Here is a 24,290-nt window from a genome sequence, read left to right as displayed (position 1 = left end):
CCTAATTCAATCTCGTTACCGGCAAGTCTCTTTACTCGTTCTATAATACATCATTACACAACTAACTCATTAGTTGCAATGCTTGCAAGGCTTAAGTGATGTGCATTACCGAGAGGGCCCAGAGATACCTCTCCGACAATCAGAGTGACAAATCCTAATCTCGAAATACGCCAACCCAACAAGTACCTTCGGAGACACCTGTAGATCACCTTTATAATCACCCAGTTACGTTGTGACGTTTGGTAGCACACAAAGTGTTCCTCCGGTAAACGGGAGTTGCATAATCTCATAGTCATAGGAACATGTATAAGTCATGAAGAAAGCAATAGCAACATACTAAACGATCGAGCGCTAAGCTAACGGAATGGGTCAAGTCAATCACATCATTCTCCTAATGATGTGATCCCGTTAATCAAATGACAACTCATGTCAATGGTTAGGAAACATAACCATCTTTGATCAACGAGCTAGTCAAGTAGAGGCATACTAGTGACACTCTGTTTGTCTATGTATTCACACAAGTATTATGTTTCCGGTTAATACAATTCTAGCATGAATAATAAACATTTATCATGATATAAGAAAATAAATAATAACTTTATTATTGCCTCTAGGGCATATTTCCTTCACAAAGATAGTCGAGTCAAGAGTGGTTTGCCCAGCACCAACATTAACAACAATAGCTTCCAATAAGACGAGTGGGATAAAACTTTCTTGAGACCACTGTGAATATTCTTCTATATCTTATAGGTTCAATGCCAAAAGCAGGTCACACCATCATCTAACATTCAACTCAAAGAAATACAGTTACCAAAACTTACACTCCTATTCTATAATTTCTCCTATAGTGTCGCTATAAAGTAGTAAAATAGAGACTATCAAGGGAATATGGTTTAGATTTTTTTGCCTAGATAGCTTTTTCATCTTTTATTCTGTTTATGTAACTCATATTTTCTTTCCAGCCAGTCAAAAAACCTCACACCTCACCTCAACCGAAAGCTCGGCTGAGCTTACCATCTTCTTAAGATGCCTATCTCTCTCGTGTAAACCTGAGCTGACTCATGCACCAACTCGCCATAGCCCTCATCCTTCTCCTATGTTGTCCAACATAGTATTTACAGAAATGTAGTTCCTAGTTTCCAGATGCTTAGTATGAACACAACATTAAAAAGGGGCTCTGTCGGGCACTGGCTTTATTAGAATAATAGTTCAAATTTATGTGGGACTTATCATATGCAGATCTTCCATAAAGTTGATATATTGTATGCATCCCGTGTGCTTGAGATTTCAAATCGCCTAAGATGATTGCTTCTTCTTGATGCTTCATTGTGGTGGAGTTAGGTATCCATCAGCAAATTCATTTTAACTTCTTATTATTGCTGGTTTTATGTTCTGAAAACATAGTTTCATAATATATTGATGCATTGGGCCCTTATTTGAGATGGGCCCTAGGCCGTCACACTCCTTGACATGGCCCATCGCCGACCGTGAAAACACTAATCATTTGTAAAATGGAAAACAAGTAGTTTAATTTTCTTAATATGATCCAGCAAAAGAATGATTTTGTAGTAAAATTAAAGATGGAAAATAAATGAATTACTAAATAACTAATGTAAGTATAAAAAATCAATGGACGATAAAGCTTGAGTGATTATGATTCAACTATCTCACCAAGTTTTGTAGTAGCACAAGTTTACCTGTATAACTGTTGGTGCTACTTAATACATATGCATGCTAGCTTAGTATATACAACAATTCATCAATGAAATGAGTTCCATCTATGAATTATTGGGAAGAGAAGTTTAATTTAATTAAGACGCCTAGGAAAAATTAAAAGGTGACATGGTAAAATGAATAAACTAGTCGACACATTTAACAGTTTAAATAACAAAACAATCAAGGTTCAACACTGTTGTGATTAAATATCATTGAATTTCATGGTTAACATTGTACAAAGTTGACTTTTGCATTATGAATTTTTTTAACTATCTAACTGGATTTCACAGTTAATATTTTACAGAATACTTTTTTCCTTGAAGACGGCATCAGAACGTTTGACCGGAAGATCATGAAGAGGAAATATGGTATCTCAATAGAGAAAGAATCCAATGGAAACTCAGTTTCAGTAGAACACATGGTAACCGAAACTTGTGCCCTTGGATCACAAATCTTTTGTCCCAATTAGTCACATGTTTCTCGAATTTTGCAGCCTGCATCTTGGTGGGCATTGTGCACAAAACTCCTTTTCATTTCTACCCATACTGAAATGAATCCTTGGAAGTTGGCACTGCATGTTTGGAGTTTTGGACCTGTACTCCATGTCTTTGATGTTTTCATATTTAATTTCAGCAAAGTTTATGTGTGTTGTTTTCATATTTAACACAGTGTAGTTAATGTGAAAATAGAATATCCTTTCACATGTTGTTTTGGTCCAAACATATAAAATATTGATCATTAGCCCCTTGGGTTTATCATAAATTTGTCGGTTATCATTCGTTATCAAAAGTTAGTAAGCCTATGCTCACTCGGATGTGCAACATGGTGCCACTTGCGGGCTTTGCTTTGGGTTCGACTGGTAGCAAAAAATTTCTCTCAAAGAACAAGGAGATTAACGAGTGGACCCAGTGTTTGCAAACTTGCTGGTGTGTGCTCCGATACCCCACACACCAATACCCTCACCAGTTGCTACCTACGAGAGAGCGGATGTTTGAAAAAGGACACCATTACAGTCCCCAAGAGGGAAAGCCAAGGCGCACTCTAGGCGTGTCAACGTTTGCAGCGTAGGAACAGTGCATCGACGCAAATAATAGCGGGAGAAAAAATGCAGCAATTGCTCGAAAGAATTTCCACACGACTTTGTTTCCTTCGTTAAAAAGGCAACTCCCCATCGCACGGCATCGTCCCCTCTCATCTCTCACATCAATATCGCCTCCACCAGACACGCCTCCTCCTCCTCTCGCTCCACGCCTTCCATGTCATCGCCATCGCCGCTCCTTCTCTTCTTCCTTGCCCCCTCCCTCCCCTCCTTCACAAGTTGTGTGCCAGACGATCCCCTCGAGGATGGATGCGGGTCAGGGAGAATCCGGGAAAGTGGGCGGGGGCGGGTCGACCTAGGCTCGATATTGAGCCCTCTCATGGTCGCGCCCACGCCACCTGCGTTCCTTACCTCCCGCGGCACAGATGCTGCTTCTGGGGCTCCGCTAGTACATGACTACGTCCGGCCCACAACTAGTGGAAGGCCCTGCTTGGCCTCTTCCCTGGAGCAAGACTAAATCCTATCTTTCGCGTTGGATCCCCACTAAGTGACTTATCTTCTCCTTGCTTGTTCAATTTCTTTTCTCATTGCTCTTTAGTTGATCAATACGAACAGGGTACCCCATGCCCACTATATACTCATCATCACCGCTCCGATCCGCCCGACCCCAACTACTCAGCTACTTCCTACCACCACCTGGTACTCCTATTTTCTTGATGCTCATGCGCTGCTTGTTGTCCTCACCTCTGCTGATGTATTTAATTTCAGGCATTATTGTTCATTGGGTGTCTAGAAGTAGGGCTGGACACGAGCCGAGCCGAGCCGAGTTTGATCCGAGCTAGGCTTTGGCTCGCCCATGAGCGAGCTGGCTCGGCTCGGCTCGGTTGGTGAACGAGCCTACTTTTAGTGGCTCGGCTCGTCTTGCCTCCTGCTCGGTCCAGCCCGAGCGGCTCGTGTGAGTGAGTGCCGATGTGTATGTTCAGTCTTCAATATGCATGGGAGCGGCCGGTGTGTGCGTGCGCGCCGCCGGTGAAGTGTGGGCGCGTGTGTGTGCTCGCAAAGTCTCCTCCGCGTGGCCGGCTGCTGGGGTCATCGTTGGGAGAGGAGGGCATGGACTGGAGGCCATACCTGCTTTTGCCGGCGAGGAATCACGACAACGACGAACGACGGCGTCCGGCGCAGCGGCGAACAGGCACGTACGCCGTCGGTGTCGACGGCGAGCCATAGAGCTTCATGCGCGGCGAGGAGCACGACGTAGGGTGGTGGCCACTGGCTGGACGGCGGCGGGGCGGCAAGGCGCAAACCCTAAGCAGCGGCGGCTGCATTCGCTCGCTGGGGGACGCACATGTGAGTCGGGGTGCTTTTAATGGGCTTGGGCTGCTCCTGTAGGCTGCTATGTCTAGGCAATGGGCTGAGAATTATCTAAAAAAATTAATTGAGCTGCAAAACGAGCCACCGAGTTGGACCGAGCGGAAACCGGCTCGGCTCGGTCGTCGAACGGGCCTAAATTTGCTAGCTCGGCTCGGCCTATTTTCTTGTCGGGCCGAGCTGAGTTGGCCCGAGCTGGAGCGAGTTTCGGGCCGAGCCGAAAAGCTCGCTTGAGCGTCCAGTCTTATCTAGAAGACCTTTTAGATTGTAGTAAAATGACCTATATATTGGTTTTAGAACATAGCGAGACTAAGTCGTAATATAGTTGCTACTTTTATCTTTTTGCATCAGTTCTGATTGGTATATGGAATATGGATTTGCATACACCATTTTATGTAGTAATTGTATCCTTGTGCAATAGTTCTTTTCATCCAATTCCAGTATTTGGTTAGCTTAGTTAATGATATGGGAATTCTGCAGGAATTTTTATATGTCCGATCCATATTCATGAGTTGTGCATATGCGGTATGGTTGGTTGTTTATGCATTCTTGCTCTTTAAATCTTTGTTGGGCGATGATACCATTTGGTAAAGAACATAACTTGAACACCCATGCTTCTTCTGATTTTTTTACACTCCAATCATTTAAAGGATTATGGGAAGATGCAACTGACATATATGATGCTCCATGTCAAACGGTATATTTGTCTCTCTTTTTAGCTACATGAGAAACAGTAACATGTGAAACATATTGCTTGATACTCTATAGCCCGGTGTGACTGTATAGATATAGAGGGAATTGCCGATAAACCTGCATGGTAGTAGCCTGTCGCTTTTATAAACTATCACTAAATTTAGTATGCAGGCTATTTCTTCTTGATAATCTATATCCGATTTGTGAGTTTGACATTTTATCCCTTTCTTGCCCATGCATGAAAATGTGAAGACAAAACACTCTCAGTTGCTCGAATCAAAGATCTACGCGCACTCTCCATATTATCAAACTGTATTCATGAATAGGAGGCTTAGGCATGGAATATGCATCCATGTTAGAGCCCCCTTGATCATCGTCGATCCTAGCTAATTCTGGAGTTGCCAGTTCACTGATTGTTTGCTCCCCCAAAGCTTGCTGCTCCCATGCTTGCATTTGTTTCCACACTAGGCAAGTTGTTGTGTGCACTAATCGTCCAGGCACCTGCAATGCGGCATAGTAACTAAATATCAGTCAGTTTTTCTTTTTGTGTGGTAAATTCCTCTCAACATGTCTAATAACTTTCATAGTTTTCACCTGGTGCTTTAGTCACACAATCTAGTATGGTGATATTTTTATTTTTATTTTACAAATACCGATATTTGATACACTATGAACTTGGTAGTATAGACACCTGGTGTGTGGTAAGACCCTTACATACACACTGGTAAACAACATAAGTTGATCATTGTAATCTCAGAAACATGAAGGCTGGTAATGCTTACTAGCATGAGTGGTAAATTCCTCTCGACATGTCTGCTAACTTGCATAGTGTTCACCTGGTAATTTAGCCACACAATCTAGTATGGTGATTTTTTTCCAACAAGGAATGGTATTTTCATACATTGTGAACTTGTTAGTTTATACACCTAGTGTGTAGTAAGACCTTTACATAAACGCTTGTAAACCACATAAGTTGATCATTGTAGTTTTATAAACATCAATGCTGGTAATTTCTTACCAAGAACACTCGTAAACAACATAAGTTCATCATGGTAGCTTTATAAACATCAAGGCTGGTAGTAATAGCACACATGATTAACTACCTGTGTCCGGGATGTTGGGGTTTGCAAAATTGTTGTTTGCCGTGCGTGCAACATCTTCCTGTTGATTCTTTCGGCCACCTCTCAATACACTTTCTGCATTATCTTCCTGGCTAGAAGCCATTTTGTACCACCTGCTTATGCTTTTTACGTTCACATATTAGTATCATCATTACGTACAATGTTCTTATTTTCTCTGTATAGAAAAGTTGAAATTTTACACATGTTCACTAAATTTTGACACATTGTTATGTTTCATGCTTTTTCTTACAACAGGGATCAAAGGGGAGATCATTCCCTTATTCAATTGCATAGGACACTTTTTTTATACAGTCGGGATATATGCAGTGCAGCATGAGCAACTTCAAAAAAAGACACCACATTTTTCCCTGGTAGCTTTAATACAAAGTAGATGATGATTTTTCTCATGTATAGATTGGTAATTTCTCCTTTTTTTCATGTATTTTTTAAAACTTTTTGCTACCTAGCATACTAGTCTAGAAGTTACCCTATTGCAACACACTTTTGTCTAGAACTATGTGATTTTGTGATCATTAAAGGTTCCTTTTTTATCTCTAGTTCTTACATGGGTAACATTCCTGATTTCTTGGGCTGCTATTCACATCATCACAAAATTGAAACAGGAGGGTGGGGGAGCTGTTGATCTATATAGCTGGTGATAACAGTGTGCACGGACTGGTAGGATTTGTTCAAATGCGGTGGTAAATTTCTGCTAGGCTATTTTTTTTTGAGAGTATGAGGATGAACTTGATCTTGCTAGGGTGGTTGATGTTTCCTGGTGAATCTTTTGCCAGATCCCTGGTAATTTCCCCGTCTTGGAGCTGATGATATCCGTCTATAGAGGATGAAGAGAAGAGGCCACTGGGGATTGTTCTTGATCCTCCCGATCTGTAGTTACGGTAGTGTTTTGGTGTCGATCTGAGAGACTGGGCGGGGGGGGGGGGGGGGGGGGAGTTTACTTGCGTCGGGAGTTAAGAAGTAGAGGGGGAAGGGTGGTGGTGCGGACGGCGTGGGGAGTGGTGGTATGATTCGGCATGGGGTTGGGGTGTGTGTGGTTTCCTGTTGGGCCACGATCTGTTGTCTGGGTCTGGCGTGTGGTACCGCGCTTGCCCTCTCGCGCGGGAGCACGCTCGGCCTTGCTGGCAGGTTCGTTTAGTAGATTTCCAATCTGCCACATACTCTAGTTACCAAATATCGCTATCCTGAGGACGGGGCGTCGACCCGTTGGTTGTGCTGCTGGAGTTGCAGCCAACCCATCCGAGTTTGAGCCTCGGCTCTGACTCGCGGAGTTTTCCTATAAAAAAAGCCAACCAGGATTAGCCCTTAGGTTGGTCTTATTTTTTAAAATATCGCTATCCAAAAAAGGAAAAAAGAAAAAGAGGAAGCACAACCAGAGAATACGTGGAATTGAGGAGACCCACCTACCGACGAGCCACAGCAAACGCGGAGCCACGGAACCGATCCCACACCACTGCCAGCTGCCTAGGGCCGTCGCGCTGGAGAAGATCTCAACGAGGGCCGGGTACGTTTGGACGGGATATGCGATCAACTGCAACTAGGCCAAAAGGGGGTGAGACACGAGAGAAATCGATTTGGGGCGATCCGCGATCGTCACGCGTGGCGAGTGAGCGCGCGGTACTGACGCCGACTCGCCACCCACCGGCCGAGAGAGCGAGCCATGCATGCATGCACTCGCATTGCCAGCGAACTTGTCCCTACGTTAGGTGCCGTGCACCCACGTCTCCTTCCCTATCAGAGCACATGCGTTCTATCTTCTTCTATGCCATGGGCCACGGGTTCGCTGGATGCGCGTTATGAGCTAGCTACCTCATCTGCCCCTTCTCCCATCTCATCTCCCCACTCTTTCCTCTCTGAGCTGCTTCCGCTCACTCCTCACTCCATTGGAGGACCTCCACTCAACCAATCAAGCAGGAAACCCAGGCAGCCACCCCCGATCGACAAATGACCATGGCCGCCGCCAACGCCCTCACCGGCGCTTCCGTGTCCCGCGGAGCCGGTGCGAGCATGAGCGGCTCTGTGACTGTCGTGTGCCCGCGCTCCGTGGTGGCAGCGGCACCAACGTCCAGGACGTCGTCCTTGCGTCCCGTGCGGTGCGGTGTTGTCGGGACGGCAGCCCCCGTCGTGGCAACGGCGGAGGGCGACGACGGGAGGCGTTTTGGGCAGCTGGCGGCGCCGCCTGGGCTGGTGGATGAGCTCGTGGAAGAGGCGCTCGTCTGGTGCTCGCAGCACGGCCTCGTCGTCGGCGACAAGAACCACCCGGTGACGTGACCTTACCTTGCTAGCACATTTCCTATACGTTGGAGTTTACCGTCACTGTTTATTATTACAAAAATGACAAAAAAAATTGACACGGCAAATCAAATATTTTTCATGGCAATTTATGTTGATGCGAGTATGACAAATTTAGTTTGGGAGCATGGTAATTTCCTGGCAGAAAAATGATCATCCATGGTGGATTTACCATGTTCGCAACTAAAATTGTCACCTGGGCAAACATAATTTTTCATGAAAAATATTCAATTTGCCAAGCCTAAAAATCTGACGTCCACTGGATATTCACATCCTATTATTATTACCACGAGTGCAAAAGCACCCACCACTATTGACGCACACCCATCTCTTATCCAACTACCGAACTACGGATATCTATAGCTTTGCGTTGATATAATTGTTGCTGTTTGTGGGCAAAACGAGCAACCATTAAAATTCTGCATATTCGAATTTGGAGAAACCATTTATTCGTTTGAATGACCATTTACTATGGAACAGTTCAGTACAGTCTATTGTATATAGGTATCGATGTAAATTTCAAACTATCAGTTCAATGAAATACCTTGCCCCACCTTAGTTCAACGAAATGAATTAACTTTTTAGAAGTGATGTAAATTCTCAAGCTTCAGTTCATTTAGTTGAAGCAAGCATGGTTGGAGGAAACCCTAAAGCTTCCAAATTTGCATGCCTATACACAGAAGTTGAATAGATGGGCTTTGCAAGGTTTTTTTTTTTACAAACTAGGCCGACAACCATCTGGAAAGCTAGTAGAGAACAAGAGATTCAGCTTCTAAGTAAGACTCTAGCGAGCTGAAACTATGACATGTAAATGATGTCTTCTTTTTTCGAAACATAAGGTAAACAAATTACTGAACACGTTGCCATAGTTTGATTTAAGATTGTTTTCATCATCACAGTAATGTAAAGAACACAATATAGGATTTGAGCCCTTGTGGGATACAACCCAAGGTTTTGGATCCCAAATAGGCAAATTTTCTTGTGGGTGGGCGATATTCCCAATAACCACGGTTACCGAGAAATACCGAAAAAAATTCGAACGAAATTTACATTGAATTTTGAATTGAAACAATTTTAAATTAGGTATAATAATATATTGAACTAATCTGATTCAGAAAGGAGGTAGTATAGCTCAGTGGATATCCACTACGTGCGCCATTAGAGCATATCCAATAGATGGTCCAAATTTTGACGGTCCAAAATCGAAAATGTAAATTTTGGACCGCCAAAAAGCGCGTTTTGGAGCTCCGAAAAAAGGCCAACTCCAACAGATGGTCCAAATTCATGGTCCAAAAAAGCAACTCCAATAGATGGTCCGAATTCATGGTCCAAAACTGGCCAGCAGCCGCCCGACTGTTGTTCAGCCGCTGGCCACCGGTTGGATTGGCTGCTGCGGACGGCTGCGGTCGGCTCCGGATGGCGGCGGTGATAAGAAATGAGGTAGGAGGCCGGCCAAGAGGAGCTCGGCGGGCGGCGAAGACTAGTTCGGCAGCCGGGTGGAGGGCTTGGTGCGGCGGTCGTGTGGCCGGTGCAACGGCCGTGGACATGCTCACGGCCGACGGGAGGAGGTCGGCGGCAGCCTATAAGACCCGGCGAAGGCCTACCGCGGCAGCCGAACCACCGGAGGGACCGAATCCCGCGCCGGCTGCCACCCGATTCGGTGGCGTCCGGGCGGCGGCGGGGAGGCGACGGGGGCGACGGCGGCGGGGATGTGGGATGGTGGCGGCGCCGACGGCGAGGTTTTGGGCGGTCGCGGCGGCGGATTCCGGCCGGCCTGTTCTTCGGGCGGCAGGACGGGCGCGGGCGGGAAAGGAAATGAAGTGGCGGTTGGGCGTTCGCGGGCGGCGGCTGGTTTTGGACCAGATGCATCTTGTGATGTATATTTGCACCGCTGGGTGTTGTATTTTATATCACGAGGAGCCCGCGGTCCAAATTTTCTTGCATATGGACCGTCTGTTGGAGCAGCGTTTTTTGTTCAAAACGATTCAAAAATTAGGTATTTTTATATATGAACCATTTATTGAAGATGCTCTTATCTGTGTAGAGGTCCTGAGTTCAATTCTTTGGCCGTCATTTTTTCACGTTTTTTACTGCATATTCTGAAAAATAACAAAAAGAACAAAAAAATGCGGAAGGAGGACTCAAACCAGCTACCTCTCAACGCGAATAACATATGGTCACCACTACGCCAAAGTAAGGGAGTTGTCTCAAAAGAGAAACAAAGACAATTTATTTGACCTTGAGCATTCAAATTCAGATTATTCAAAAATTTCGGTATTTTTTGCTCGGGATAGGTATTTCTCGTGGGGCAGCGAGAAACTCGGTTACCGCTCTGTATCCGTTTTTCTCAGGCGGTACCCAAAACTATGATACAACCACACCCTTCTGATCATCCAACCACTGATTGATTCTCGAGGGTCGCTTTTTTTTTTTTTGAGGGGTGACCTGCATGAAAACAACTTGTCCAGTATCGAGGGCCCAACATGGTATGATGCGTCGCTGGATGGATTGTACGTCTGCGTCACTTTTAGATAGACGGTTGCTCCACACATATCCTGGGGCATAAAAAAAGGCGCACGAGGTGCATGAGGGGGGCTCGTGTCCTAGTCACAGCTTTGCCAACTTGTTAGTTTGTGTGACAGCGAAGTAGCACAATGACCGACTAGTGACAGGGCCAGAGCAGCAGTGCAAGAAAGGGAAACCTGTCGATGCCATTGTGTGACTAATATAAAAAATGCCACAATTAAAAATAGGAAAATTTCTCAATCACATCTTTTACTTCAGAAGCATGTGGGTGATAGGTTGACGGAGACAATTTTTTAGATAGGCGACGGATTCTAGAATGGTTTGTTCTGGAAAAGAGTGTAAAATGTGTATGCCATGCATGCAGGACCGTCCCATGGGGGTACACCTACCTGTTTGTCATTTTGGCTTCGTTTTGTCTAGTAAAAGTACAACAGATCCATTAGCCAAAACAAGAGCGAATCAAACCCAGCCCACCACTGAACCGCGTAGATTTGGAGGGGATATATATGTAAAACTATTGGCTAGCTCCTCAAGGCGATCATAATTGCGCCAGCTACATTTTGTTCTCAAAATTCAGTAAACATATGATTACTTTGAAGCACTGCGTGCTGCCACCTGCTGACTTTGCTAGTTGAGTTCAACCTGTCACAGTCATTTCATTATTGTTATTTTCAAAAGAAACACGAGCATTACAACTATTAAGACATACTCCCTCCGTTCGGAATTACTTGTCGCAGAAATGAATGTATCTAGATGTATTTTAGTTCTAGATACATTCATATCCGAGACAAGTAATTCCGAACGAAGGGAGTAGTTTGCCAACATGTCATCATGTGCATCGATGTCATCACCACTTACAACGGATGAGGGAGAGTGGGTGTTTGTAAACTGACAAATCTAACTAAATGATAGTACACCTTTTTTTCTGAAAACTTCACGGGAGCATTCTAGCACTTCCTCTCTAACTAAATATAAGACATTTTTGTAGTTTGTACAAAAGCGTCTTATATTTAATTAGTTATAGAGGTAGTATCTATTAGAGGAGAAGAAGCGAACCAATATATGCTCCATATACACTAGTCTTTGCCTAGCTGGGGGGGGGGGGGTGGTCCAACATCCTGCACTACACACTACTCTGCCAGAGGCCAGCCTTCTAACTCTCATATCCTCACGGGTGTTGAAAATAGGCTGTAACGGAACTGTGATCATTCATGAAAATTGTAGCATTCCAGTCCTTCCAAATGCGCGGAGCACACTCCTTCCTGTCAGGCTCTCAACCTTCGTAATCATTGCCCTGTTCGCTACCATCAGGCCTTGAGAATAATCGGGTTGGTGGTCGATGTTGGCGCAATAATCTGAAATTCTGCACCACAACAACGGAAGGCAGGGAGACACGCATTTGTTTGGATCGACAAAATACTTATCAGCAAGTCACCTCACTTGGAAGGGATGATGTGGACTGAATCGGTGTGTGGCGATCCGCGTGCGACATTGTCAACTATCATCACGCGTGGCTAATGAGCACTGACGTTCACTCTCCCTGCTTGTCCCTACGTTACGTGCATCCACGTCTCGTTTCTATCATAACACATGCCTTCCATGTATACCTCATATAATTGCCCCTTCTCTTCTCCCATCTCATCTGCCCCCACTTTCTTCTATATATGAGCTGCTTCCGCTTGCTCCTCACTCCAGTGGAAGTGTGGAACCCCACGAATCAAGCAAGACACCCCCACGACCACCGGCGATTGACCATGGCGGCCGCCAACGCATTTACCAGCGCTTCCATGCCCTGCGCTGCGAGCCTGAGCGGCTCTGCCAATGTGATCGCCGTGTGCCCACGCTCCGTGGCTGCCGCGAGGACGTCGCCCTCGTCGTGCTTGCGTCCTGCGCGGTGCGCCGCCGTCCGGACAGCAGCGCCCGTGGCGGCAACGTCGGAGGGTGACGAGAGGCGGTTCGAGCAGCTGGCGGTCCCGCCGGAGCTGGTGGATGAGCTCGTGGAGGAGGCGCTCGTCTGGTGCTCGCAGCACGGCCTCGTCGTCGGCGACAAGAACCACCCGGTGACGTGACCTTCCTAGCCCATTTCTTTCGTTGGAGTTTGCCCGTTGCTACGAGTGCAGACTGCAGAGCACAAGCTGCATGGTTATTAACGCAGTAATCTCCTGTACTACCATTGATACATCTGTGGCTGTTTGCGGGAGCATACAATGATTGTGAAACGAGCAATCATTTTATTTTGCATACTTGACCGGCTGGCTTAGTTTTGATAGAAGCTCGAGAAACCATTTATGCGCTTCATAGAAGTTTGGAACAAATTATTATTTTTTGAAACAGAGGCATAAGATTTGCCTCGTCTATTAAGTAACTACTCCCTCCGTCCCATAATATAAGAGCGTTTTTAACACTTACACTAGTCCTTCTTTAGTCCCGGTTGGTAACACCAACCGGTACTAAAGGAAATTTTCTAAATTTTTTTAAATTTTTTTTAAAAAAAATTGATTTTTTTTATTTTCAAATTTCTAAATTTTTTTAACCTCTAATCTTTAATCACCCCTCATCATTCAAAATCCTCTAACTTCCCGAACGGTCACCCATCCTCCCACTCCCCTAGCCTGAGCACGCTTAACTTCCGGGTTCTATTCTCCCTCGTTTCGAAGTCTGCACTCGTTGTTTTCCTAACAATAGTAAGATGTCAATCCTATTAACCCTCAGGAGTTTAGCTTGAGCATGAAGTCACACATTTCACTGTTTGACTTTGAAACTATTGTTCTAAAAAACAATAATTTTTTAGTAACACTAATATTTCTTAAATAAGTAGTTTGACCATTGTTTGACCACAGTTTGACCAGATTTGACCAAAATTCAAAAAAACTGAAATAATTATTTAATAACACTAATATTCTTGAATAATTGTTTAGTAACACTAATACTTCTTGAATAAGTAGTTTGACCATAGTTTGACCAGATTTAATGAAAATTTTAAAAAACTGAAATTTGAGCATAACTTTTTTTCCTTTTGGAATTTGAGGATTCTACAAATTTGCAAACAGGCCGTAGGCGGTTTCCATTGAATGTAACTTTTCGAGTAGATGATTTTTCATATAAAAAACTTTTTAATCCAAGTTCGTATGCAAAAGTTATGCCCATTTTACAAATTCCAGAGAGATTTTGTAAATAAAGTCGAAATTCATATTTGTAAATTTTCCCAACAACTAGACCACATATCACATGGGAAACTTATTTTATTTTATTTTTTTGACATTTCCATCATTTTTTTTGTTTTTTCTAAAACTGAAAAGGCGGTCCACGGGGGGGAGGGGGGGAGAGTTTGAAAATGGGACCTTTAGTACCGGTTCGTGCCATGAACCGGTACTAATGCCTCAAAGCCTATTAGTCCCGGTTGGTGGCACCAACCGGGACTAAAGGTCTAACATTTAGTACCGGTTGGTGCCACCAACCGGGACTAATGGGCATCGCACCCTTTAGTCCCGGTTCCTGGCACGAACCGGGACTAAAGGGCCCAGGTGAACCGAGACTAATGCCTTAGCCGCACGAACCGGGATAAATGCACCCATTGGTCCCGGTTCTGGACTGAACCGGGACTAATGGGCTTACCCGGCCTGGACCAAAGCCCCCTTTTCTACTAGTGACTCACCCCTATCAATGCACACACGCACACCCTATTCCTATGAGCACCTCGTCCATTAAGTAATTTGTTTAGAGGTGAAGTTTGAAATGATTAGGTAGTACTACACTGAAGAGTACTTATAATTTGTTGCATCGATGGGCTTCGTTTTTTCATTTTTTGAAGAAACTAAGCTGACACACCTCTGGGGAGAAAGTGAAGAACATCTAATGATTCTCCCTGCAAAAAAGGAAGAAAGAGAACTAGAGATTCAGGTTCTAATTAACTCCAACAAGCTGAAATTATGCCAGGTAAAGAAATTGTTGGTAGACCCGCACGAAAACAACTTGCCCAATATAGGAGTATTGCCATCCACATCAATTTTTTAGATAGACGATTTGTGATCCATATGTATCTCTCAGCACAATTAAAAAAAGGCGCACGAGGCGCACGAGGAGCACCAACTTGTTGGTGTAACAACTAACAACGACATAACGACAGTGACTGCTGGTGATGGCAACAAAAGGGGAATATTTGGCCGTGCATTTTGGGACTAAACTAATGCCACACACTAAAAATAGGCAAAGAGAGGATTGATTTATGTTGGTTCTCAATCAACCTATACTACTCTAGAAGCATATGGGTGATAGAGAGTAGACGTAGGGACCATTCTCGTCCGGCCATGCAAATTAATCGTACGTCAAGGTAGCTTGATGAACTGGCTTTTTTTTCAAAAAGGAGAAAGACCTTCGGCCTCTGCATCACATGATGCACACATCTATTTTACTAAACAAAATAACAGGTTCAAAGCAAGGTCTCAAACAATCCGATGAAACGAAAAGGTTAAGATGACTAGACACATATCCTATTGTTGGACCGGCATTTAAACCGGTTGTAACTTGTAAGTATCCCCTGTGACCGTCTCCCAACGGTTGCACCCAATATCCATAAGCTCCTTGTGGTTTGCATGGCTGAGTAACGACCACACATGGATCCAAGCAGACGCCTTGAAGATAACCTGCACAAAATTTGTGGTAGTTTGTCTGTTAAAGACGACATCATTTCGACAATTTCATATGGCCCAAAGTAATGCACACACTCCTGCTCGAATATGTGCCACTGTCTTAGGACCTACCTCATTTAACCATGTCCCAAATAAATTTGATAAAGTGCTGGGAGGAGAAACATTAAAGGACGCATGAATGGTGCAGCACAATAGCTTGATGAACTGGCCTAGCTAGTGTTGTTCATCTTTGCGTGCAAAATGTTTTTGCTCTTGGAAAGAGTGTAAAATGTTCATGCCATGGACGGTCTCATGGGGATTGCCTTCGTTTTACTGTAACAGGTCAATCATTACAGATTTGCTATGTGCTTGGTGACTCCATCGGTTGTTCAGAGGATGAGGCCCCGGGAGGTTATAGCTTTGTCAAGTGTTCGGCACCTGACTCGGTGACTCGTTGTCTCCATCGGTTATTGAGTGTCAGCTAGTTCCTTTTCCGATCGAGACTGGTTTTTGTAAACTTGGGTGCATTGCACCCTTGATTGACAGTAATATATATAAAAAGAAACAAAAACAATCAGTCAGAAATTTTGTGGCTTCAAAGATGCACAAATGTTTACGTTTGGAGAATCTGATGGCAAAATGACATCAGGGGAGCTCTAGAAACGAAAATAGTGCTCAAAGCTTTGAGCACTTTTGAGTGTTGATTTTGTTTTTCTTGTGTGAAGCTTCTTGGATGTCATTTCTCCATGAATTTTTGCAAGAACCTAAAGTATTTGAGCATCTCAGATGCAACAAATTTCAGATTTTTTTTTCATTTTTACTGTTCATCAAGGGTGCAATGCACCCAGGTTTATAGCCAGAACTATTCCTTTCCGACCAGATACCTCTGGATTCTTCTGCCGATCAGGAAGCCCTCGAGTGAGGCACTCCAATCCTTGATCGACAAGATCATGAATCACCTTCCCACTTGCAGAGCATCCATGATGGTAGATGATGTCAAAGGCAGGACGCAACACTTTGGTCAACTAGGTCATGTATGCTCATTATGTTTGTATCCTTTTGATGCTTCATTTTGAGCTAATAAAAGTTTACTCTTTGTCAAAAATCTGCGCCAATTAGTGTTCCTAGTCATAAATAAGAAGACCCATAAGCAGATTGACAAAAACTTGAGAGGTTTTCTTTGGATGGGCATGTGAAAGATTGACAAAAACCTGGTGCATTTGAAAGCATCGCAACACGATCATCTTTGACATCGCTCAACTCATCTTAGCTCACCTACTTCACATGTTCAAGACAAAAGTGAGGCAATTAATGGGCGGCGGTGGGTACAAAGGGGTGCCGTGGCGTTGCTTCCCATGATGATAGTCTCCAACGATTAGAGGCATCATGTTGTAATCTTTGGGTGTTGCCATTCGCCATTCTTCATGCTTGTACAAACTCATCTTTCTATCAATGCATTGAGACACAAGGTTTTTGAGTTTTTCACGAATTATTTTTTAGAATTGTGACGTAATTTGTCACGGGGTGCATGCAGAGATCAGGAAAGGCACCCGGTGTTGGTCTGCTCCATGCTCCGTTTGCTCTCTTGCCAATGTCATTCCCAAAGGTTTACTGGGAGCAGGCGCTTGAGTTGGCTCCACTTTTCAATGAGCTCGTTCACCGTGTCAGCCTCGATGGAGACTTCTTGCAGCAGACTTTGGCGAGGTTATTTTCTCAGAGAATCAAACATCAGAATTTAAAAGTGTATATGCTCTTGGATTCAAATAATTTGTGAAAATCAATATTTCTCATCCAGGACAAAAGAAGTGGATCCATTCACTAGGAGGCTTCTAGATATTCACTCGAAGATGATGGAACTGAACAAGAAAGAGGTAAGTGTGTTGCTTACACGTGAAATGTATAAGGTTACTACTAAGTGCTAACTCTATCCAACTAAATGTTATTCTTAGGTTAACTCCAGCAATGAGATTTTTATCAAAAACTCACAATGATGTGGTTTTGGATACATATTTCAGGACATTCAGTTGGGTCTAACCAGGTCAGACTACATGGTAGATGGGGCAACGGACAAGCTTCTTCAAGTGGAGCTCAACACGATCTCCACATCCTCCAATGGTCTTGCTTGTGGTGTATCTGAGCTCCACAGGTCAGATTCCATATACTCCCTCGTTCCTAAATATAAGTCTTTTTAGAGATACCAATATAAACTACATACGAAACAAAATGAGTGAATTTATACTCTAAAATATGTCTATATACATCCGTATGTAATCCGTATTGAAATCTCTAAAAAAACTTATATTTAGGAACGGAGGGAGTATATCGGAGTTTATTTATTGTCTCTGCGCAAATTCTCACATATGTTGTGGAAGTATATTTGGATATTTCTATTGAACCATTTGATTTTTTGGAAATGGAGGAGGACCCCCGGCCTCTGCATCTGGACGATGCATGCAGCCACCTTATTAATTATTCACACAAGACCTTACAAAGTCATACAACAGTAAGACTGAAGCAACCGTCTAGGCAACAAAAGTGTCGCTACTCCTATCCAAGAGATGAAGGAATGCTGATAGTCTGGCCTAATACCAAACAGACCTTGCAGCCAAACCTAACATCTAAGACTTGAGGTCCCATCCAGGACGCCTGCCGGGTATGGGTCACCTACTAGTCCGGTGCACTCCTCAATCAGGACGCCTGCCGGGTCTGAGGCCGCCGCAGCCACCTGCCACCAATCCATCTTCAGAGTTGTACTGTTGCATCTACATTGCTCGGTCTAACTGCCGTCGACGCCAAACCGCGTCACCCTTCTGCGCGAGTCCATCTCCGCGCATCAGACGCAGAGTCACCACAGCGCCATGCCGCCGAGACCTGCCGCCATCAATGAGTGAGATGCCGCACCGCTCCACCAAAGAGTCCGTCCTCTGATCCTGCATCCAGCTGCTGCTCAAAAAACGATGCCCCCATGAGGGAAAACGACACCCCAAAAGCACCGCCATCGTCCGATCCGAAAACTCCGGATCAAGGTTTTCACCCAGAGCAGCGCAGGCAAGTCGACAGAAGCTGCAGAGGCGATGTCTTCAACAAGATAACGACGCAAAAACGCCGCCATCGCCCGCCATGACCCGAGTCATAGCACGGTTTTCACCGGCAGCCCCGTCTCTCCACTGTACGCCGGGACTGGATGCGAGAATCCACAACCATCTAGCCGACCACCTCCGGCGAAGAAGATGGCCACCACCTCCACGCCAAGGGCCGGAGCCCCTGACGTCCCCGTGTCGCGTGCCTAGTCCAGAGGCCGCTTGCCGCGCCGGAACAAATGATGCGCACGACGGCTCGAGTAACCACCATCCAGATACGAATGGGATCCAGATCGGACACTCCTAACCATCGACGTGATCTCTTTGTCGCCGCCACCAGCACGACAACCCTGGTCGCCACCGGCCTGCGCCATCGCCCTTGGATCGGCCGGAGTGGGTCGCCGCCACCCAGATCCGATCGCCAGCCGAGGAAGATTGCCGCCGCCGCCGCTGCGGCCCGCGGGCTTAGCCTGCGATGCCCTCGGCGGCGGCGGCGGGGGGAGAGGGAGGGCAGGCGGGGAGGCCCCGGTGCGGCGCGGCGCGGCCGCAGGGGGGGGGGGGGGGGGGGGGAGGTCACCCCGTGAATACCTCTTGCCTTTTTAAAATGGGTAGCTGATTGAACCATTTGATGACAATACCAATCTGAATGCAACGTGCAGAAATCTGATCAGACACCATGAGAGGGAACTTGGTTTGGATCCAGCTAGTGTTGTTGGAAACACTGCGATAACCCAGCACGCCGAAGCATTAGCCACTGCATGGGCCGAGTACAACAACCAAAGGTTACGTGTTTAATTTGATGCAGACATGTACCTTCTTAAGACTTCTATACTAACTAAAAGTTTTCCTCATTCAGCGCAGTAGTTCTGGTCGTTGTTCAAGCAGAAGAAAGGTACATGTATGACCAGTACTGGATCACGGTCGCGCTGAGAGAAATATATCCTTCAGTCTATGCTAATGCCATCTTGTAGCTTTATACTAAATGCCACTAATACAAAATGCAAAGGAATCTCGTTCGATTTCAAAAAAGGTCACAACATGCATATGTATAATTTTTTTCCTTAACTTCTGTTTTCACGTATGGGGTCACGACTATTCGCAAGACAATGGCAGAAATAGAAGCGGAGGGGGATCTTCGTCCTGATGGGACGCTCGTGATGTAAGGTTTCTCTCTACAAGAATGTTACTTGCGATGTCGCCATGCATGATTTGAGCAACATATAACTCTGTTTGTTTTGTCATTCAGAAATGGACGCCCAGTTGCAGTAGTTTACTTCAGGGCAGGCTACTCACCGGCTGATTACCCATCAGAAGCTGTATGTCTATCTTTCGTTTTACTATGATTAAACTTGATATACGGTTAATCTTTTGATGTGTTGAATGGTTCATTCTTTTGATGGGATATAAACTTTGAACATAGATGTGCAAGCACAAACATAAAACTTCAGCATTGATTTTGTCTAGTACTGTTTACCGTAGTTCAACAGAATTACTGAAGTAGCTGCTATTCAAACAACCGCTGCATTTTTTCTTGAAGGAATGGAGAGCAAGACTCTTGATCGAGCGTTCTTCTTCTATTAAGTGCCCATCAATAGCACACCATCTTGTCGGTACAAAGAAGATTCAGCAAGAACTGGCAAAGGAAAAAGTGCTTGAAAGGTAATCCCATTTCATTATTGTTGCATAGTGACACATGACTCGCTAAAACTTAATACCAAACCACATAATAAAAATGTAACTATCAGGTTTACTGTAATAATAATATATTGTTAAAAATGTAATTATATGAAGAAAAAAACTAATATAATGATATGATTTCTTTGTAAATAGTCTATATAGCATTCAGTCCATTCATGGTCAAACTTCAGAAGTTCAGATAGTTTGACTACACAGATAATTGGAAGTCAAGTAAAAAAGAACATAAAACAAAATATCTAATGGTACTTGCTATTTATTTTTATCAATGGTTCCTTCTACACATGATTGCTATTCTGACCCTGCATTTCATACTAGGTTTCTTGACAACAAATCCGACATCGAAAATGTACGAAAATGCTTCGCAGGATTGTGGAGTTTGGAGACTGACAATATAGTCAATTCCGCTATTGAATCACCGGAGTTGTTTGTTCTCAAACCACAAAGGGAGGGTGGAGGTATTACCTCAATCTCACTACGCAGCCAAAATGTTGGACACTAATGATCGATGAGTAAACCTGATATTCCATTCAGGGAACAACATTTACGGTGATAATCTGCGTGAAACGTTGATTCGCCTTCGGAAGGATGGAAGCAATGAAATTGCAGCATACATCTTAATGCAAAGGATATTCCCACCAACATCCCCCAGCTATCTTGTCCGTGAGGGAACTTTTGTTAGGGATAATGTGGTTTCTGAGTTTGGAATATTTGGAGCCTACCTGAGGTAATACATTATCAGCCATTGTAATATTTGACATATTTAACACTTCATAAAATTGTTTATTTCATGGATATAGGAACAAAGACAAGGTCATTATAAATGATCAGTGCGGTTATTTGTTGAGGACGAAAGCAGCTTCACTAAATGAAGGTGGGGTGGTCGCTGGATATGCGTTTTTGAATAGCATATTTCTGACATGACAAGGTAAATACATTACATACTTATGTTTCATTTATCATATATGAAAACATGTCGAATATAGGTAGTTTGAACAGGACCAGAGGAATTTAAAAAAGGTAGAGCCTACTCATGTGAGCTATCAGAAAGGCGAAGTGGGGACGTTCCTGTTTCATTATATTGGTTCCACATCTGTAAGCTCCTGAATAAGGAGTGGGATGGTATAGAGGACATGTTTAAGAAAAATATTCCAGTCAACTTCGACAGCGAAAGGGATGTCGATGTTCATGTTGTCATTCTCCAAGGTACATAAGGAAGGTCGCAAAAGACTGGAATATTACAAAACCAGATTCTTCTGTTAATCTGACAATCATAAGCTGGCGCAAATAACGTACAGCTAACTATTTAAAACAGTACTTTCCGACCTAAGACACAGGTGGTCTCAGGGTGGAGATTCGGAGATAAAATAAATAAATGTTTGCTCACCAAATGTTCAAACTATTAAATGATGGGTATGGGCATATATATAGTAAGAGCTGTTGCGAATTAAATCACTAATTCCAAAACGCTGTTACAAGTGATAGTGAAACCTACAAATTCTCCATTCTGGAAAGGTCTCGTGTGAGTTAAAGTGGAATTCTTTCAAAGGGTTCCTTCCAAGTTGGTAATGGTAACAATGATAGGTTTGGCGAGGATTTTTGGCTCAGAGATACGCCTCTTAGTATATGTACGCTGATTTGACAAATGACAATATTTTATTGGGAAAAAAGGAAGGTAAAAGTCCCCCTTAAGATCAGGATTTTGGATTGGTATATACTAGCACATATGCCCGTGCGTTGCAACGGAAGATAAATATTATGTATTTAAAGTCAGTGCAATTATATGTGCAAGCAAAATCTTATGTGCACACGAAAAAAAAGAACGTTTAGCTTCTCGGTTTCGCCGCGTGTGAAAGAATCAATCCGCTATTTTTCCATTCATTAATCGAGAGCATTTAGGAGTTTTGTTACGTCACCATACGTCACATAAGGCACATGAGTTATTCAATCTACTTTTCCTTTCAATCCTTTCGATCGAGGGGATTTTAAGGTATGAATTTTCTAAATATTCTAGGAGACATGAACAATTTTTTAAATACGGAACAGTTTTTTTTAGTTATGTACACTTTAAAAAAACACGAACAAAATAAGAAAAGGAACATCTTTTAAAATTCAAAATCATTTTATGAAAATACCAAATTCTTTATAAAAACATTAACATTATTTGACTTTGTGAACATTTTTTTAAAACGGGAACATGCGTTGAAGATTCATAAGATTTTTAGAAAATGTGTATCTTTATACAAAGCATTATTTTTAATTGTGCAAATTTCACTAAAAAAGAATATTTTTCGAATTTGGAGCATTTTTTAAATGCCATTTTCATTTAACACATCTCGAATAATTTTTTAAAACAATAATTGTTTTTTTCTAAACGGGAATTGTTTTTGCATGTTCCGAACATTTATCAAAATAGCAACAAAATTTCGGAATTCTTAACATTTTCAAAAAATTGTTTTTCTTAAGTCTGAATTTTGTTGAGAGTTTTTAATTTAAGAAATAAATACTAAAAGAAAAATAAACTTGGAAGGGAAGAAAGAGATAGGGAAAGGAGAATAAAATAGAAGTAAAACATTATTTGAATTTTTGATTTTTTTTAAATTGGAACATGTGTTTCATAAGATTTTTAGAAAATGTGTATCTTTTCTAAATGAAGATCATTTTTAGTTGTGACAATTTAAATAAATCAATAATATTTTCTTAATTTGATGCATTTTTTGAAATGCCAGTTTCTTTTTAGACATCTCGAATAATTTTGAAAAGTATTTTTTTTGCAAAAATCTGAAACTTTTTGCATGTTCTGAATATTTTTTAAAATAGCAAGAAAATTTTGGAATTCTGAACATTTTCAAAAAATTGTTTTTTAATTCTGAATGTATTTTGAGAATTTTTAAATTACGAAATAAATGATAAAATAAAAATAAAATTGGAAGGGAAAAACAAGATAGAAAATAAAAATAATAAAAGTAAAACACAGAAAGAAAGAAAAATGGGCTAGCCCAATATTCGTTGTCCTGTGTAGAACTCGACTATTTATCGCCGAGTGCGGGAAATAGTATTTCATCAGCTGCGTGGCCAGACAAATAAGTGGGCTGGCTTCGCTGGGCCAGAGTGCGCAGCCCATGTACGGAAATTCTTTTTTAGCAAACAAAGGCATAGAAAATTAGTACCACCTCGGATAGCAAAAAAAGTTCTTTTCGGCGGTGAACGGATGAAAAAATTGGCGAAACGCACCTTGCTTTATTAGTAGGTATATATTTGTACAATCATGTTTTTTGCGGGGCAATCATGTTGGCTAAGGATAACTTAGCAAAATATATCTGGAATTGTAGTAAAAAGTGATGTTTTCGTGACGAGGATGAAACAATCGAGCACTTCTTCCTATTGTGCCCATTCATGCGCTTGTTATCGTAGACGGTCCATGTCTTGTTTAATATTCCAGCGCCTACTAGTATCTCTAATATGTTAGGGAATTAGTTGTGTGGGGTGGATGAGAAACTTAAGGCTGAAATCCAAGTGATATTATTAGCCTTATGTTTAACAATGACAAAGTTTCCATTTCTTTTGCAGGCCGGTTATCCACGAGCTACGCACCGGATCCATATGTAGTACTTACATCAGCATGTGGAGGCTCGGGGCTTCTAGACTTTGGATGCCAGCAATTGGAGATGGCCGTACGGGCTATATGGTAGCATAGAACTAGGTTTAGTAATGCATGAGAGTCTTATGTACAAATGTATTGTTCTTGGTTGTGTCCTTTTTATCTATTTATGTAATGCCCTAAAAATTGTATAATAAATGGCTATGCGCATCAATCGATGTTGATGCCCGGTGTAACACACCTCCTTTTCTAAAAATAACCAAAAGGCAAATAATCGGGCATAATCTTTAGGAGGGGGGAATATTGACATGTATGGACCAAATAGTAAGTGAACAACTCTGATTTGGATATTGGGAAGACGATGTGAGAGGGCATCACCACATTGGTTTGTCTCTCTACTTTTATTGATCTAGGGGTGTGTGGATGGGAATGACTAAAGATGTGGGGTAATTGTGAGTGTCGCCAACGAAGACGTGGAGGAAGCTCGACCTTCCTCGTCAGCTGCCATCTCTG

At 43.1% G+C, this 24,290-nt stretch overlaps 1 protein-coding gene and 1 long non-coding RNA gene across 4 annotated transcripts; both read left to right on the top strand.

Moving 5' to 3' along the window:
- Positions 1 to 2,914: 2,914 nt before the first annotated feature.
- LOC125525435 lies at positions 2,915 to 6,488 on the top strand. Its single transcript, XR_007291298.1, has 2 exons — positions 2,915 to 4,820; positions 6,193 to 6,488. It is a non-coding gene; the product is annotated as an uncharacterized LOC125525435 (long non-coding RNA).
- A 1,240-nt stretch (positions 6,489 to 7,728) lies between these two features.
- LOC125522340 (glutathione synthetase, chloroplastic-like) lies at positions 7,729 to 24,061 on the top strand. 3 transcript variants are annotated; one of them, XM_048687400.1, is made up of 13 exons: positions 7,729 to 8,217; positions 16,936 to 17,105; positions 17,197 to 17,272; positions 17,417 to 17,547; positions 19,141 to 19,263; positions 19,338 to 19,418; positions 19,560 to 19,640; positions 19,728 to 19,797; positions 20,019 to 20,140; positions 20,495 to 20,634; positions 20,711 to 20,903; positions 20,977 to 21,104; positions 23,747 to 24,061. In XM_048687400.1, the coding sequence occupies exons 1-12, from the start codon at positions 7,900 to 7,902 to the stop codon at positions 21,098 to 21,100; spliced, it is 1,629 nt and encodes a 542-aa protein (XP_048543357.1). In that variant the 5' UTR covers positions 7,729 to 7,899; the 3' UTR covers positions 21,101 to 21,104; positions 23,747 to 24,061. The 3 variants fall into 3 exon arrangements, with proteins under 3 accessions (XP_048543357.1, XP_048543356.1, XP_048543355.1); XM_048687399.1 differs by lacking the exons at positions 7,729 to 8,217; positions 23,747 to 24,061 and adding exons at positions 8,252 to 12,833; positions 21,176 to 21,373; XM_048687398.1 differs by lacking the exon at positions 7,729 to 8,217 and adding an exon at positions 8,254 to 12,833.
- Positions 24,062 to 24,290: the final 229 nt, after the last annotated feature.

Source organism: Triticum urartu, chromosome 7 (assembly GCF_003073215.2).
Source record: "Triticum urartu cultivar G1812 chromosome 7, Tu2.1, whole genome shotgun sequence".
NCBI lineage: Eukaryota > Viridiplantae > Streptophyta > Magnoliopsida > Poales > Poaceae > Triticum > Triticum urartu.
Note: the sequence above shows the minus strand (reverse complement) of the source record. Positions and strands in the feature narration are given on the sequence as shown.

Excerpts from the sequence above, each read along its gene's own strand:
- LOC125522340 (XM_048687398.1), top strand. The coding sequence starts at position 12,438 with ATGAGCTGCTTCCGCTTGCTCCTCACTCCAGTGGAAGTGTGGAACCCC. Across the intron at positions 17,106-17,196 it reads TTGCAGCAGACTTTGGCGAG|GACAAAAGAAGTGGATCCAT; the intron begins GTTATTTTCTCA and ends TTTCTCATCCAG. Across the intron at positions 20,635-20,710 it reads ACCACAAAGGGAGGGTGGAG|GGAACAACATTTACGGTGAT; the intron begins GTATTACCTCAA and ends TATTCCATTCAG.